A 17868-nucleotide genomic window follows, 5' to 3' on the forward strand; every position below is an offset into this window, starting at 1 on the left:
CCTTTAGATAAAAAGATAGACATTCTCAGAAAGTGGTTAAACAGGGTTAGGGCTAAAGAAAGACAGTACTTTTATTGTTGGCTGTGAATTACCGAGCCCCCTATAAATCATGTAAGGAAAATATTATTTGCCTCTAAGGACGCCTGACAAAAGTGTGTGATCTTCCAGTATATGCAACTCTGCGTACCATAGAAAATAGGAAAATAATATGTTGCAGCGACTACAGGTTACTCCAAAGCCAAGTAACCGTTTAGCTGAACAAATACAGTAAACAATTCCTTAATATTGCCATTTGTAGTTGGCAATGCTAGTGCAATATGTATATGTGTAGCAGCATAAACATTTATTCTCCATGGTGGCTGGTCTCTAAGGAAGTGGTCCGACTTCTGTATTAGTTAAAAACCTTATATAAACAGTCACGTAGTACATTTCACATTATCCTGATAATAACATATGCTATTTAGCCCAGCCTACACTCCAGCAGCAGTGCATTTAATACCCGGGACAAGTTTTATATTGTTACAGTGCAGTGGGAGCCACGGAGTACAGCATGGAAAAGGCATATATGTTTTTCATCTTGCATACATGTATTACAAATTTTTGATTGTGTTTATCTAGACCTAACAAAAGTAGTGTATATATACATATATATATATATATATATATATATATATATATATATATATAAAATAAATGATATTTAAAAAATAATTGTGATCTTGCATCCATCATTTCAAATGGCAATTGCTGGTCACTTAGGGACATGGTCTCCAGAGCTGGTATGATAGCGCGCCACCTTATCTGCAACATAATCGTTTTAATCAATCACACCCGTGACAGTTCAACCGGTGATGGTAGGACTAAGGTCCCCAATCAGTATGTGTGGTCATACACATGGGATCCAGTGTTACTGAATTCTAGTGCTTTTTGGTTGAAAAAATTTAATTTAACCATTTAGTGTAATATTAAAAGTATATTAAGAATTTTTTTAGCAATCAAAAAAGCTTTGCTTCACTGTTGAAGAGCTAATAAATTCCTCTGTGTCCCCTATATGTTTTTCAGTATGTGAAGTAGTCTCACAACCTTTTTTTAACATGTTCCATATGACTTTTATATTCATGCTATCAATTTCGGACTTCAAAGGCTTTTTTTTAAAAAATGTTTTCCTTTTTTTTTTTTTTAAACTTCTTCAAAGTCCCTTCTTTTAATCTAACAGACATGTGGCCTGTATGAGAAAATACATGGTTTATAATTCATCTACAATTTTATACTTTGGCTGTCAAAAACTATGACATTTGAGGAGTTTAGTTCAATAAAGGGCAGTAGAAGTAAGTCGAATTTACATTGTGTAATTGTATTAGTTCACTCCAATTTAGTGTTGTAATTGATGTCTTGAAACACTCACGGGTGAGTTACCAGAGCACAAAAGATGCCTAACTCAGCAGGAGCATTTTGCTTTCATGTTTCCTTAATAAGCAGTTAATATTTGATATAGGCAGCAGGCAGCCTCTAGTGCTTAACTAGTAAATGTTCCCAGTGGTATAATTGGCGACTGGGATCCAGCTGTTCCTTCTGATATCGCCACGATCGGAAATATTAACAAGACGCAGCTGGCTCACCTTTTCTTCAACTTCCTCCAACTACCCCTGTGCACGCAGCATGGTGCCGATTCTATGGCACCCATCTTAAAAAAGCAGCCTCCACCATGGTTTTTAAACAGGGAAAGGGGTCAGCAATATGAAGCGGGACCATATCATTATACTTCCTTTGCCTTTCATCAACAACAGAAGCTTTTAAAGGGAGAGGTTCAGTAAAAATGGAAAATGGTACTTTTCTTATTACTATCACACCTTATTTGCTGTATAAACATATAGCCAATTACATAGTGCCATCATGCAATGAGCTTACTGACCAACTGTGCTTACATTCTATGCAAGAAAAATGAGCAAGCATAAGGATCTGTGTGGCTTTTGCCAAGGGCTAAATTGTGATGGATAGATATCAGAGGATCTCCCAAACAGCAGCTCTTGTGGGCTGTTCCCGGTCTGCAGTGGTCAGTAGTGGTACAAAGTGGTACAAAGAAAGAAAAGCGGTGAACTGGTGACAGGGTCATGGGGCAGCCAAGGCTCATTGATGCACATGGGGGGGGGGGGGGGCGAAGGCTGGCTCCAGGGGCCAAATCCAAAAGAGGAGCTGCTGTAGCTCATATTGCTGAAAAAGTGAATGCTGGTTCTGATAGAAAGATGTCAGAACACACAGTGCATTTTGGTTTGTTGCGTATGGGGCTGCGTACCAGCAGAAAAGTCATGGTACAATGGACATTGGCATAAGAACTGGACCACAGAGCAATGGAAGAAGGTGGCCTGGTCTGATGAATCACGTTTTCTTTTACATCACGTGGATGGCTCTGTGTGTGGAGAACATGTGGCACCAGGACGCATCAATTTGAGTGCCTGTGTGATAATATATCGACCCTCTAATTGCTGATACAAAGCCCGAAATGACAATTCCAGAAATGTAAATAGGAATAGAGGTAATTTGGTTGACAAAGATTAGGTGGATGCAAATAATAAGGAATCAAATCAGAACAAAACAGTTTGAAACGTGATATCCCAAATCAAATAATTTAATTATGTATTAAAAAAAAACCACCTTTTATCAGATTAGATGTATCAGATTTCAAATACCCTTCACTTGCAACCACCTTACCATCACCACCTCCAACTCACCGCTATCACCACACCACAGCCTCCTCACCAAAGGCACCTGTTCCCCAGGAGCTCTTCACCATCAGCACCATTTCTTGTTTCCTGTGGCTGCATGGGGCAAAGGGTGAAAAATGATGTGCCCCTGAGGCACTGCATCTACATAGCTGCACATCAGAAGCATGGGCAGCTGTATTGTATTTCCATTGTTGTTGCTTGTTGGTACACACTTCACATAAACATGGTTTCTGAGTGTGCAAATTATTATATAACCCGCAGCTAGAATATTTTACAACTGAACCATTTCACAAGCCAGTATGAAAATATGAGTGTTTGCCGCTCTCATGGTAGTTCATTGAATAGAAGACTGGACTTAGTCTGACTTTGAATCCTTTACAGTGGTAAAAAAAAACAAAAAAACTCGTAAGCTTTATGCCTACAAAGAGCTTTTCACACACAGTGGCTATTTCCAAGAAGTGTTGACTAAAATTTGGTCTGGTCAATATCCAGTGAGCTTACAATTTATCACATACTTTTATCAATCCATTTAGAAGCTGGGAAAGGAGCTTCTGTCATTGCCACCCCCTTCCACCAGACTGCTTGTTATTTATGGACTGGAAATAAGATAAGCCATATCAGCATTAAAATGGAAACACATGGGAGATACTAATGAGTCTAAAATAAGACATGCAAAATAAGAGGAACAGTTTACGTTGGATTATTGTTTGATTGTGATAGTGGATTTTGTGGATTTCAATAGAAACTACTAGACAAGTATGTTAATTGCATAGATTTGTGGCAAAGTTGATTTAGAATTAAAAGGTAGTCGTGCAATACATTTAGGTAGTACTAGGGTCTTAGACAAAAGACATGGTAAACCCACTTTACGCTTCAAATTATGTCCTGATAAAATTGCCCTATAACACTCACCAGCTTGGTTCAGAGTGGTTATGCAGTACATGGAGAAGTACGTTTTCTGGGCTGAGTCCAACATTTTTGCATTCTACAGATCCCACTAGTTTTATGGGCCATGTCTTGTGGGTTTCTGGTGAGAGGCCAATGCTGAGTTTTCACTAGGGCACCCACATTTCTTATTTGGTATATTGATATAGGGGTGGTGTGGCTTCAGAAGGTTGGTGCACATGTGCTGTATTATTATTATTATTATTATTATTACCGTATTGGCTCGGATATAGGCCGCACCCAAATATAGGCCGCACCCTAAAAGTTAGGTGCTTTTTTAAAGAAAAAAAGTTTCTGCCCCCCCCAAGATATGCTGCCACTCTGTCCCGAAGATGTACCCCCCCCGAGATATGCTGCCACTCTGTCCCCAAGATGTCCCCCCCCACCAGACTTACCGGTGTAGACTCCACGGGGTCTTGCGGGGCCGGCGGGGGACAGCTACGCATAACACGCATTCAACTTCCGGTGCCGGTACTTCCCACGGCGGGAAGGAAGATTGTTCGCGCAGACGTTCACCGGCAGCGGCAATGCGAGCAGAAACAACCTCCGCTGCTGGCACGTCTGCAAGATGTGCTTTAAAAATCTCCCTTGCCGGGACTCCCCCCGTGGGAATTCCCAGCAAGGGAGATTGTTAAAGCACACCGAGCAGACGTGCCGGCGGCGGTGGTTGTTTACGCGCATCGCCGCTGCCGGTGAACGTCTGCGCGATGCGTTTAGACAATCTCCCGTGCCGGCACTCCCCCCGTGGAAAGTGCCGGCAGGGGAGGCTGTCTGAGCGTATCAGAGAGTAGGATGCAGGTCCCCTGCACTGCTGCGGGGGATCTGTATCCTAACCCTGTGGCCTGCCAGGCACCCGGGACTGCATGTCCCGGGCGTCGGGCGCTAGACCTCGAATATAGGCTTAAAGTGGGGGAAAAAAGTGCGGCCTATATTCGGGCCAATACGGTATCTTATATTAATATAGGGCCAACAATTTACACAATGTTTCTTACAATTTACATACCTGGAACTGACAGACTAAGGCAAACCCATACATTAGGGAAAGAGACTGTAAACATATTGTGTCAACACATCACGCTCTCGCTTACATGTATGTATGTATGCTCATTAACGCTCACCTATACTTACCTGTTGTTCCTTTCTCACATGTACATACCTGGACAGGTCCTTAAATTGAAGCAATATGTCCCATGAAATCCAAAAGGCATAGTCACCCTGTGCGGAATATAGAGCAAGTCAAGTGTACGTTGTTAAACTCAACGGATTTCTTAGCAGTGGCTTTGAAAAGTTTAGGTCACAGGTTATTGCTACTTGCTGAATGTAGGTGAACTTGTAAGGAATTTTGCGCGTAGATGAACTTGTAAGAAATTTTCTTAGGGCTTTCCACTCTGCAGACAACAGCAAATAGTGAATTCTTAGAAACAGCTCAAGGTCAGTCCCAGTGCAAATAAGCCATATTTGAGCTTATTCTGATGTCAAGGTTACAATCATATATAAAAGGTTTGGTTTTAGTAAAAGAGATCACTATCTGGTCATAACTGCATATTCCTTCAAACATTATCTTCAGAAAAGACACGTGAGCCACTAAGTAAATGTACCCTATGGAGAACATTTCCTGAGTTTACCGTTTGTGTAACTTGCTCCTATAGTATTACTGTTTGTGCCAGTTGGACATTGTGCATAATATATATAGCCATCAAGGAGAACTACAGCACTTCCAGGGTTATATGTGAATATTAAATGAAATAATTATAATTAGTTAATTTTGTTAATCATTGATTGGTTTATAGTTTCCTGTCTGAAAGGGACCCTGTTTTTTTGTATTATTTGAGCACAATTTATTTTTACTCTTTCTATATTTAAACAGACGATTCATTATTCTCACAGTTGTTAACTACGCTGCTGATTAAGCATGTAGGTTTGATCTAAGTTCGAAGGGCAGATGTTAAGTTCACTTGCTAGTTCCTTTTCTTCATGGTCAGCATTAAATGCTCCTAATCAGGGGAATGGGTGGTTCTGTAAGCTTGGTCTGCCCAATTTGTTGCTGTGTTTTCAGCTTTTATAAACTGCCAAAGTGCAAACTTTGTCTGCCACAAGCATATTTTTTGGTTAATTATTGTTAAAGCCGCTGTTAAAGCAGGACGATGAAAATTATAAATCATTAAATGCATTTAATATGTTTGTACTTCATTAAGAAATAATACTCTGGCAATCATTTGTATGAGAAAATAATTAGATTGCAATAATTACTCCACAATAAACGAGTCAATGTCTTAACGAGTCAATGTCTTGGGGAGTGCTGCCATGTAATTTTTTGTGTATTTAAGTTAGGGATAGATCTACCATACAGTATAAGAAGATTGAGCGGCTGCTTTGGATCCTCAGTAGTCAAAGGGGTCCCTTACAAGATGAAGGGAGAGACCTTTACAAGCGTGACACGGATTCCTAACAAAGCTTGTAACATTGTAACGCCCACAAACTTATATCCTAACACACACACACACACACAATATTATTATTATTATTTGTATTATCTTTTTATATAGAATTTATGCAGTACTTCATACAATACATATATTCGAGGAGTATGACAAAACTAGTATTGATAGGCTAAGACAAACCCATACATTAGGTAAAGAGGGCCCTGCTCGCAAACTTACAATCTATAGGGAAAGGGGTGTAATTAAACATAAGGTGTGGACAAAAGGGGAAAGATAGGGTGACGCACTAGCACTCACACTAACGTACTCACACACACGTACACACTTTTTTTTGCACCTCTGCCTTTGTTGGCTCAAGAGGGGGAAGTCCACCAAATGGCAGGTCTTCTGCTCCCTCATGGTCAGACTCAGCGTGCTGGAACCAAGGGAGTCCAGCCCTCCAGGCCAGCGGTATGCCCGGGGTGGGTTTGACAGCCCAAAGCAGGGGCCCCTGTTACACAGAGCAAAAGCTAACCCAGGGCCCTTGTGCCCTGTAAAACCCCAGACACCTGGGAGTGATATCGTCCCCATGGCTGAATTAATTTATTTTTCTTTAAAATAAAATTCTGATCATAAATGAATGACATCCTTTAATGTATGTTATTAATTCTGTGGAACATGGAGCCTATATATATATTACTCACAAAGAAATCGCACGCAGCTCATCTTGATTTTTTTAACACACAATAAAGGTTAGGATTTTTTGTAAGCATTTGTATTTTGATAGGAGCCTTCTTCAGTTCTCTAACATCTGGCAACACTTTAATCCTCTGAAGCACTAAACAAGCTCTGCAGGAGAAACCGGATACATTGTAAAGACATTTGGGATTTGGAGGTTTATTGTGATACACAGTGGTTTGAATGTGTTATTTTTGCAATATATTTTCTATACGGTGGTGTTAAACCAAATATAAAACTATAACACAAAGGTTCGTCTACTTTAACAGATATTTAATAAGATACAAAAACACAGTAACATACAAGAAATGAGTGACAGCCCAACATACAATGCAACACTTTCCAAGACTAACCTGCAACCTAAAGGTCAAGTATACTTAGTTTGAATTGAAATAAACCACATTTATGTTGTATGGTATGGATGGAAGAATTTATGTAACTACCAAGATCATTTCTGTGCAACCATCCCGTAGTGTGTGTATGTGTTTGGGAGTATTAAAGCGTTCCTGGTAGCCTCATGAGCTTACTTTGGAAGTAAGTTAACATACATTTATTAAGCCCAGAATAAAAATAATGTTAGAAAAATGCTTGTGTTATCATAAATATTATTGCTGACAAAGACATAAGAAAACAGGAAATGTCTAGTCTATGATATATTCACGGGTTATCCATGAAACCGCACCAAGACGTCTACTCTATGTTATATATATATATATGCAAAGGGTCAAGTCTAGGCCATTCTTAAAAAGTAACCAATCAGAATATACATATTATTAGAGGTAGATAAGATGCTATAGAAACCATGTAATCTAAACATGTAATTAGACAACGCTTCGACTTTTGTTTGTTGTGTGCCTTGTCTCGATTCTGCGCATGATCTAAATAAAGGAAAAGGAGAATTCGACCATTAATTCAACCAACAAATAGCTCCAGGGCTGCTTCTCATCGTCTCCTCAGTGGTCCAAAAAAGTATGCTGCCATTGGCAGGAAAGTGCTTCCTTTGAAAACAATTGGAGTGCTCTTTACACACGTGCACCGGGTGGGCTAATTAACTTTCCCCATAGAACGCTGACCCGATCACCACTGGAATAGACTGAATAGAATGAGTACACGTGCATATATAATATAATATATTGTGTATCAGTATTATACTATATATATTACAATAAAAGCTCTTGCAGTTGGGGTGACATCTACTGGACAGTTTTCTTTATTACCCGGAATAATAACAATCACAAAACTTTTGCCAACAAATTTTAAGACTAAATAGCTTCATCACTGTGTATCTCGGAACTAAAAGAATGGCACGTTACTTCTTGACTTCATTTTTGTAAATTGGAGAAATTATTAAAGGCTGTAAAACTAGACTAGTAACAACAACAATGAAATCATTCAGCTTATACAAAACATTTCAGAGCCTCTGAAAATCACTAAAATGTTATTTGTGGCATTAGATTGTGTTATTGTTTTAGGCTTTGCATGAGTTCCATTTAAGTTTTCATTTACTGCAATGTTTTACTCAACTTTTAGTTTTTTTTACGGAAGAGCAGTAGATATTGGGCTTGATTCAATAAATCCAAATCGGTGGATGATGGTTGAAATGTGTCTTTTAGATAGGGGTCATAGATTTTAGACAGCAACCAGAATAATTGAATACATTTTTACACATACATTCCAGACCATAAACACTTTATCTAGAATCCTAGAAGACACATAGCTCACCATAGGTAGCTGAAATTCATGCCCGGCACAGTATTCCAGAATTGAAACCAAAAAGGGCAGTGAAATAACGGATGCTGATACATCATTGTTTTTTCTACAACATTATATCTGAATGTTCCTTTAAATGGGGACTTATTGGGATTATATTGTAATATTGTAATATTGCCATAGAATGTTCCAAAATGCCATGCTTTTCTGACACCAAATGTTTTTTTTTATTTCCGCAGCATGGGTGAGCTCTCTGTCCATGGGAATGATCTTTTTCTGCTCTCCTGTGGTCAGCATATTTACAGATGTATTTGGATGTCGACGGACAGCGGTGGTCGGAGCTGCGGTGGGAATTATTGGCCTTCTTTCCAGTTCTTTTGTAAGGTAGAATCATTATATAATACATACATTATTCTGGAACCCATGTGTGTAATACACATCAAGAGTAAAGATTGGATTTGGGGGCCATAATTTAGTGGCAGATGTAAAAAGCGACTGAGATAAATTGTATGTTCATAGACCTTCTTTAGCAACGTGGACGCTGGATGAGTTCCATTCATCAGTTCTGTCATTCAGAAATATTGGGTGCTTACTCATTGATTATTTTTGACTGACAGGTTTCATTAGCTGCCATGTCAGAAGAGCCAATTTTAGATTTATTTATAGATTTTTCAGAAACTCTGCACGTAACTTTTGCAATAATATGCTTTGTGTTTATATATAATATTCCATGATTATTCAAAATGACTGGATAAATAATAAAATAGCAAAACAACTGTTCATACATTTGGTTTTCTACATCAGATTCCATTTTACCAAGAAATTTAAAGGCAATAACATTTCACAGATACATGCTGCTCATATACAGAAAAAAAAAAATATATATATATATATATATATATATTTATATATATGACTAGTTGCCTTTTCCCACATTGTAAACTCTGTAGTTTGGTAGACTAAATAAACCTGTTTAATTATGTTTGTAGATTAAAATATATATTTATTAGAAGCCCAACATAAGTGCGAGCAACCATTTGAAACCCTTCCTGTTGAGATTTGCATCATACTTCTCCATAACATTATTCCTTTCATTTTGTTATTGCTCCCTATCGGGGGAAGTCTTAATAGAGAGGACTGCAGTATAGGAAATTATTCAATTGCTAAATACTGTAAAGTTGCCAGTTCTCCTTTAAGACTCATTTTCTTGTAGAAAATACTTGCATTTAGTTTAAAAGCAAAGTGAGATGAACTTACAGATCAACCATTTCCGATCTACAAATAAAACAGCTAATATAGTAAAACAAAGAGCTCCCTATATGAAAACTTGGATCATAACAGGCATGCGATACATAGTTTTCATGCTTCAATAGTAAGATTTACTGACTACATTTTTGGTCTTTCATATGCTGCCTAAGGCGGCTGTCTCTTTCTTGCTACGTTGGAGCAAAGCTGCATGTGCCTGGCCTTCGGGGAATGTCACGTAGTGAAGGAACTGTGCTTCATGTGTACTATTTAAACTGCTGTGAGTTATAGTATCCCCTTGGCAGTTCATATGAGTACTAAAGGGTACTTCAGACTTTCTTTAGGTTAAATTTAGCAGATTACTAACCATAAGGGGAAAGGGTCCTATACACCCGGAGCTCATAGACCCTTCGGAATCTTTTTTCCAGATTGAATGCAAGGTTTTAGAAATACTCCTGTATATAGAAATGCAAGGGTTAAAATAACTCAAACACCTCACCATTTGACTGATAATGTACAAAATATTTGAAGCGACTTAAAACGTCGAAAGTAAAGCCTACAATATGTATAATAAAAAGATTGCCTTCTTTTAAATAGAAAAGCTAAAGAATTATTACATGCATTCTGTGATCATTTCCAAAGCTAAATTCCATCTAGTCTTCGGTTTATATGTGCGGAATAGAATAGGACTGCAGTAATATATCGTATTAATAGTCTAACTTAGTTTGTTTTCTCTTTTCCTCCCCAGCTCATTAGGACCTCTCTATTTCACGTATGGTATTATATTTGCCTGTGGGTGCTCGTTTGCTTACCAGCCATCCCTTGTCATCCTGGGACACTATTTCAAGAAACGCTTGGGATTGGTTAATGGTATAGTCACTGCGGGCAGCAGTCTGTTCACCGTCTCATTGCCGTTCGTCCTGAGATACCTACTTGATAGGGTTGGTCTGTTTAACACGCTGAGGGTCCTGTGCGTCCTTATGTTCATTCTTTTCTTGGCTGGATTCACTTATAAGCCACTTGTACCCGGACGCAGCAACCTACAGTTCCGACAGAATGGCAAGTTTCGGTGTCCATCAGCAACAAAACTTTTCAACTTCTCAATTTTCAAAACTAAGAGTTACTGTCTCTGGGCCTTTGGAATCCCAGCTGCACTTTTTGGATACTTTGTGCCTTATGTTCACTTGGTAAGTCCTGACTATGAGTAGATGGTTTGAACATTTTTTTTGCACAGTGTATGTCTTTTAATGTTCTAATTGGTATTCATTCTTTTCAAGTTGTATTTTTTCTACGTCTCTCTAAATGGATTACTTCAAACTCCTAAAATGTTCTGTGGGTCTGACAGCTCAAGGCTACAACACAGGAGAGTCATAACGCCATATTTCCTAGAATGATGCATTTTGGATGCCACCCCTACTTGAAGGCTTCAGTGGGCCTAAATGATCTGGCCCTTCTTATGCTTTGGCCAGGGAGAAAAGAAATGGGCTCTGGGTAGTGCAGTCCCAGAAGAGGAAGAATGAGGGTTTGGTCTCCACTGTGGTCCTTTTTTCACCCAATGAGAGGAAGCATGAAGTACTCTGGGCTTTTGTGGAGAGAAAAAAAACATGAGCTTGCGTACATTGTATAACATATGCCTACTTATTGTAAGAACTTCAAACAAGTTAGTTGAACAAATGAAGCTTTGTGTGTTGATGTGACCCAGCATTGTGGTGTGCAACGGTTTCTTCTTGAACTATATTTACTAATGGAGAGTTATCAGATGTAGCCATGTGAGCTATTTTTGCCCCTAGCTAAACACATAGATGTCAAATAGTCATGTATTTATTTCTGTTAGTTCAAATACACGACACATGTCTAAGACGTGGAATCAAAATGTGGAGACAATGTTCTAGTGCATGGGCATTGCTGCTGTCACGTAATTAGGAAAGTGGGACAGACCTCCAGTTTCAGATCCCCTACTTGACTTCATACGCTGACACAATCAATTTAATGTATTCCATTAAACATAATAACATTCCATTACACAAACATCAACATGTAGAATTGGACAGCAGAAAACAACTCTGTTAACACATCTTGTCAGCTCCCTCTCTTTGTAAAAAGCAAGGGCATAATGTTTGATCACATTTTGTGACAATAGATTTTTACCGAGCATGTTTCGCTTTGCCCTGTATTCACCATATTAGTCTTTTCAATACAGGTTTGTGCTTTTATATGTGCAAATTCTTTAAATCATCTGTTTTTACTAGTGCTGCTACTAGTTTTAACAGAGGCATAATATGCTTATTATAATACAACCAATGGAGCTAGTATTATAAACTAGTTGTAGCTTTAATTTTTTAGATGGTAATATAAATAGAATTTGGGGTCTGGTCTGCCCCCACATCCTTTCTTTTGCACAAACCAAAGTAATAAGAGCTAAAGAGGCTAATACAAGTATCACAGGTATTGTAATTGCAGGTATTAAAGGCACGAAGCATGACCTGGTTGTGCTTGTGAAAGGAACCTGCTGTGACACACAGTACAAACTCACCAAGGTTATCTTCCATAAGTGTATGTGCAGCACTTTGGTTTCACTAAGAATATCTTTGTTTCTGTGAATATCCAGCTAGCTGAAATACTATTAGGTCAAAACGACCGAGATCTCGTTTTTTTTATATTTGGTACAGCAGAACAAGATGGTATATAATTTACTGCATTCATCTAATCATGAGCAAGAGGCATCCACTGTGTCAATGTGGACCTTTTATACAACATAAGAACAGGAGAACACAAAAAGCTGATTACAACCAAGGTCTGCTAAGTCTTCTTTAGCAAGCAATGACTAAACAAGGACATAGTGGCTTTTGTTCATTTATTTATTAGATACTTAGCAAAGATGTAGCAACCTTTATGGAAATGGTACAGCTAAGTAAGTAAGTAATGGTTATAAAATAATAGCTCAAAATGAATACCGATTCAAATTTTAAAAAATAGTGAAATATATTTATTACAATGTACAGTAGAAAAGGTGATTACTGCTAATGTTCATTAATTACCGGTATTAGGTACTGAAACAAGAGAATGTCCCATAACACATTAATGAGGATGAAGTTGATCAATAAATATAAGGGGTTTTATGTTAACCATTTACATAGTAGGTTGGTGCTTTAAAAATTGAAAGCAGACACGTTGAATCTATGGCTTACATACTGCCCAATTCCAGTGCACCTTCTGCAGAGTTCTCGAGTGAACTAAGCTTCATGCCAAGTGTCTCAAGGCTGATAACTGTAACAACAGGTTTTGGCAGCACAACAAATACCTGGACTTAGGTCTATACTCCTACGCTACCTTCTCCAAGTAAAGATGGTTTTAATATAGTCATTCCTTGGAAACAACTGGCTTCTACTTATCATGCCTTACAGCTACTAAAGTGTGTTTTTAATGTATACACTTATTTGGTTTTAATGTTTTCTCGCTTTTCTTTCTCATTTAATAGATGAACCATGTAAAAGAAAGGTTGGGAGATGATGTGAATGAGGAGATTCTCCTACTATGCATTGGGGTCACGTCTGGGGTTGGTAGGTTGATCTTCGGAAGATTAGCTGATTACATTCCAGGTGTCAAGAAGGTGTATTTGCAGGTATTGTATGCTATTTTTTTTTTGGTATTTTTATTGTGAATTAAATTGACAGTAGCAGGTCCCCTCTGGCAACCATCCTAATCTCCAAGCAGATTGTCACTAAATAGCAGCTAATAACTTCAAAAGTAAAAGGCAATTTCTTTACGATTGGAGAGGGGTCTTCAAAAGATTATTTTTATAATCTAGTTATACTTTAATTTGACATAATTGCATAAAAAGCCTTGTATCACAGATATCATTCCAACACAGAACTTGGAATGTGTACCTGACCTATCCAGTCTTTCCAGTTTTCCTGTTGTTTGACCTCATCTGTCTTACCAAACAACCCATTTTTCTGCAGTGTAGGTCCCCGTCATGGGATTGTTAACTTTGTTCCAACACCAGAAATGACTCTAATGTTTTCAGGAAGTACATGCACATGTGCTGAGATACACACAGTTACACTATTTTAGATGTAAATCTGAGAAATATCATCAAATGTATAAATAATACTGAAGAATACATACTGCTGATAATACTACAGATTATCTTGATTATTTTTAAGTAATTTCCATTTGGGTTATATTAGAGTGTTAGCAGAAGAATAACCATTTATTCATGGGCTTTTATTTACACCTATACCTCCAGCCTCCAGTCAACAATCACTGACATTTTCCCTGTGCTATAATTTAAATTTTGGTGATAACTTCCCTTCGGCTTTCTGATTCACTCTCTATACCACCTTTGGTCTATAAATGGATCTTGGAGGACACTGGTTCCTCCCAACTACCCCCAGCAAATCAGGACCCCGGGTAGTGAAGCTTGTGGGGTAGAGTCACTCAAACTGGCAGCACTACTGTCTCCCAGACACCAGAAAATTAAATGGGATAAGGTGGCAAAATCGTGGCTTCAGTTGGAATGCATGTAAATGGCATTGTACAAACTTGAGGATCTATAAGATCATGAGCTTCACCAAAGGCTGTATTTTGATTGTCTTCTTTTTCCTGCAGGTTATCTCTTTTTTGTTCATCGGTCTGATGTCAATGATGATTCCTGTGTGCCATAACTTTACGGGTTTAATTGTTGTCTGCCTGTTCATGGGGTTGTTTGATGGCTGTTTCATATGTATCATGGCTCCAATTGCATTTGAGCTTGTTGGACCAGAGAATGTTTCTCAAGCCATAGGATTCTTGCTTGGGTTCATGTCCGTTCCCATGACTGTTGGGCCCCCCATTGCCGGTAAATGCCTTTGTGATGCTTGCATTAATTGTTAGTCATTTATAGGAAGCATGGGTAAATTATTTTTGAGGTGTGCTTGTAACTGAGTGTGTTGACAGTATAGTGTGGGGCAGAATTATAATTTTTATTTTGTTTTAGTTTGTTTCTGATTTTTAATGTATATCTGGGTCTATTTGCATTCTTTAGTTATTAGAAAATTAAACTTCTGTATCCTTAGGAAGTGTAAGCAGGAACACATGAGCAGTAAGATGCTTTGGAGTCCATGAAAAATGGACTGCCCTAATACATTGTGTTAAGGTTTTAACTATATTATTCTGAAAATAATCTGGAGTGTTACACAGTACTTCAGTTTTGGTGGGCAAAGTATTAGGTGTGGAAGTAACCTACAGCAATAGTTCTTAAAGGATATTTTTAGCAGAATTGTACTATGTTTGATTGTATGGGTTCATGCTGATAGCTACCACTGTGGCCACAACCAAAATGTGCATATAGTACAGTGTGAATAAGACAAACAAAATAGCGTATAAATGCTTACAACAATATATCTACATCATATTACTCTTCGCCAAGGAGGCCCCAGTATAGTTCAGCTGTGTTAAGTATTAGAGGTACAGCCACCTTAAGCGCAAGTGGTATCTAGTTACATGTGTTGTCCTGTGAGCAAAATGTAGAGTAGTTTGTCTGAGAAGCTGAATACCACTTTTTATTTTTCTCTAGTCAGGCAGTAAGGGCCAAATTATACTGTATGTGGATTTATGTTTTTTAAACCATGTTTATGCATGATTATCATTTTGTGATCTTTGTTGTCTAGGTATGCTGCGTGACAAGCTTGGTTCCTATGACGTGGCGTTTTACCTAGCAGGTATTCCTCCCATCATTGGTGGAATTTTACTATGTTTGATTCCATGGGTCCATGAGAGGACTTTAGCAAAGAAATTAAAAGCTGTTAATGGAGACACTGAAGAAAAGATGCTGGATAAAAATGCCACAAGCACATGCCTACCTGGAACGGCTGAAGATATTAAAAAAGAAGATGTTTCTGTCATATAATCACCATGTGAAAACACGAAGTGTACTCATATTTTCTTCCTTTTTTGTTTTTTTAAATAACAATTACCAAATGTTTTAACCGGTGCTATAAACCCAAAGCTTTCTGACCCGACTGAGCCACATGCTCGCTCCTGTACATGCCTCCGCGAGCCCATATGGGCAATGGTGTCTTAATATCAACTTACTGAAAATAAAAGCACACAAGTGTCTGGAGCCAGGGCTGATGGTCAGAGGCCAATGCCATAGCAAGGAGCTTATTTCACGCATATCTTCAGGATATTATATCAGGGTATATCATAATTCCCATCATGTTTTACATGTGTTGCCATCTCAACACAATTTTCTGTCTGATCTGATCTACAGTGCACCTGGATACAGCTGTGGAGATTCGCATGCATTTCATTGATTTTCAGCTTCCATTCTTTCTTGTTTGTATACTTTTGATTTTACTTGTAAAGCAAGACTGAGGTCCTATTTACAGTTTGGTTTGTGCAATCAGCTGGTCAGAAGCTGTGACCAATACATTATTGCTACTTTATGCTTTCCGTATTTCTGAACTCTTGTTCTCAAACTAGCCCTTAAGAACCACTTTGGGGTACAGGATTTAAAGACAACTTAATTCTGCAAAAAAAAACAACTGGGCTGCTTCTTAAGGGTTGGTTAAAGAACCATTGCACAAGTAGGTTGCTATTACATGAAATGAAGAGAATGTGTACTATTGGAGGACAAAGAACTCTGGAACCTATAATTGTTAAACATTGTGGTGTCAAATGTAGAACATATCAGAAATATTTGTTTGTTGATTCCTAGACCTAAATGATATGAAACAATTAGGATTGTGTCATGTCTGTAGATCATACATCATAATTGTTGACAATGCCATTAGGACCACAATCATGTGCATAACATATACAAAAGAAGGAGTTGTTTTATTATCTGGTGACATAGCAATATACGTCTATGATCTATTTCTTGTGATTAAGAAGGGGTTCATCTCAGAATGTTCCTGAAACTACAAATAGGCATTGTGACACAATAAAAACACACAATAATACCCAACAAATCAGATACTGATTTGTTTGCAACAAAAGTAACAAAAGAGACAGCATGCTTTATAGTGTGGTTGTGGTATCAGTATTATTGTTAAACATGAGCCGACACAGTCCCATTTGCGGTCTGGAGAATTTGTGAAATCTAAATTTTTAAACTATCTTGCCAAAAATCCATGTTGACAATTTTTGAAGCTCTCTAAAACACATTTCTTATGTTTCTCTGCTGATGTTGATAATTCAGACATTTGTAAGCAAATGTAATTATCAATGGCTAAGTGGTCAATAACTTTTAAACATTTCACAGCATTTGTATTATGTAAATAATATATTCTAACTAATGTTGCTGAACCAAAGTATGCCAACAAAGGTATGAATATGTTTTGTTTTTTAAACTTACTTAAGCTTTTAGGAACATAAGCGTGCATTGAAACATTTAAATCATTATCAAAGGAATGCGGGAAGGCATAATTTGTGAATAATTCCTGGAATGTTATATATGACATCATACGCTTACAACCTCTTGCTGTTAATGTGAACATGACGTATTGAGAACATTTTTACACACTGCATTTACATTATCTCTCTCTTGATATATAGATATATATTCTTTAAAATGTGGCCTTTTAGATATTGCACAATGTGAGGTTGTTTTTATATTTTATATACAGGCCCTTAATACCTAATAATGTCCTACAACACATAGGTTTTCAAAATGACTACAGGCAGACATGACATCGCAGCCACACGCTGTAGTTGTGTGATTGAAAAGGCACCGTCTGAATAAAGGCATGCGTTGTGTTACAACACAACTTGCTATAAGCATTTGCTGTTCCCCCTCACAAAGCACCAACATCGTGGTTTATTGATTTAAGGTAGATATTTGCAATGTATACATTCTGTGGATGAATTGTCCTGATGTCCAATGATGTTCACTACTGCAAACACTGTTGACAGTTTCAGGGAATTACATAGCTAAATGTATTGAGAGCAGGTCAATGATTTTCTGGCAGGTCGCTTACGAGGTAGTTATGTGACATAAATGGATATCTGTTTTGTTTTGGTGACCCTTAGATAGTGAGCACTGCCATTAATTTGTGACTGCTTTATGTGCAGATATGTTAACTTCTGAATGTATATGTGTGTGT

The 17868-nt window shown here is 37.9% G+C and overlaps 1 protein-coding gene across 1 annotated transcript in view; it reads left to right on the forward strand.

The window, feature by feature from the left end:
• LOC149284626 (monocarboxylate transporter 10-like) overlaps window positions 1–15671 on the forward strand; it is a 50790-nt gene extending 35119 nt beyond the window's left edge. The window contains exons 3-7 of the mRNA XM_089496470.1: window positions 8776–8920; window positions 10530–10968; window positions 13260–13403; window positions 14393–14621; window positions 15433–15671. Coding sequence (XP_089352596.1) covers window positions 8776–8920; window positions 10530–10968; window positions 13260–13403; window positions 14393–14621; window positions 15433–15671 — 1196 coding nt within the window. The remainder of the gene's footprint in view (window positions 1–8775; window positions 8921–10529; window positions 10969–13259; window positions 13404–14392; window positions 14622–15432) is intronic.
• Window positions 15672–17868: the final 2197 nt, after the last annotated feature.

The sequence above is a fragment of the Sceloporus occidentalis genome, unplaced genomic scaffold (genome assembly GCF_023333645.1).
Source record: "Sceloporus occidentalis isolate IW3139 unplaced genomic scaffold, rSceOcc1.0.p SCAF_90, whole genome shotgun sequence".
In the NCBI taxonomy this organism is placed as follows: domain Eukaryota; kingdom Metazoa; phylum Chordata; class Lepidosauria; order Squamata; family Phrynosomatidae; genus Sceloporus; species Sceloporus occidentalis.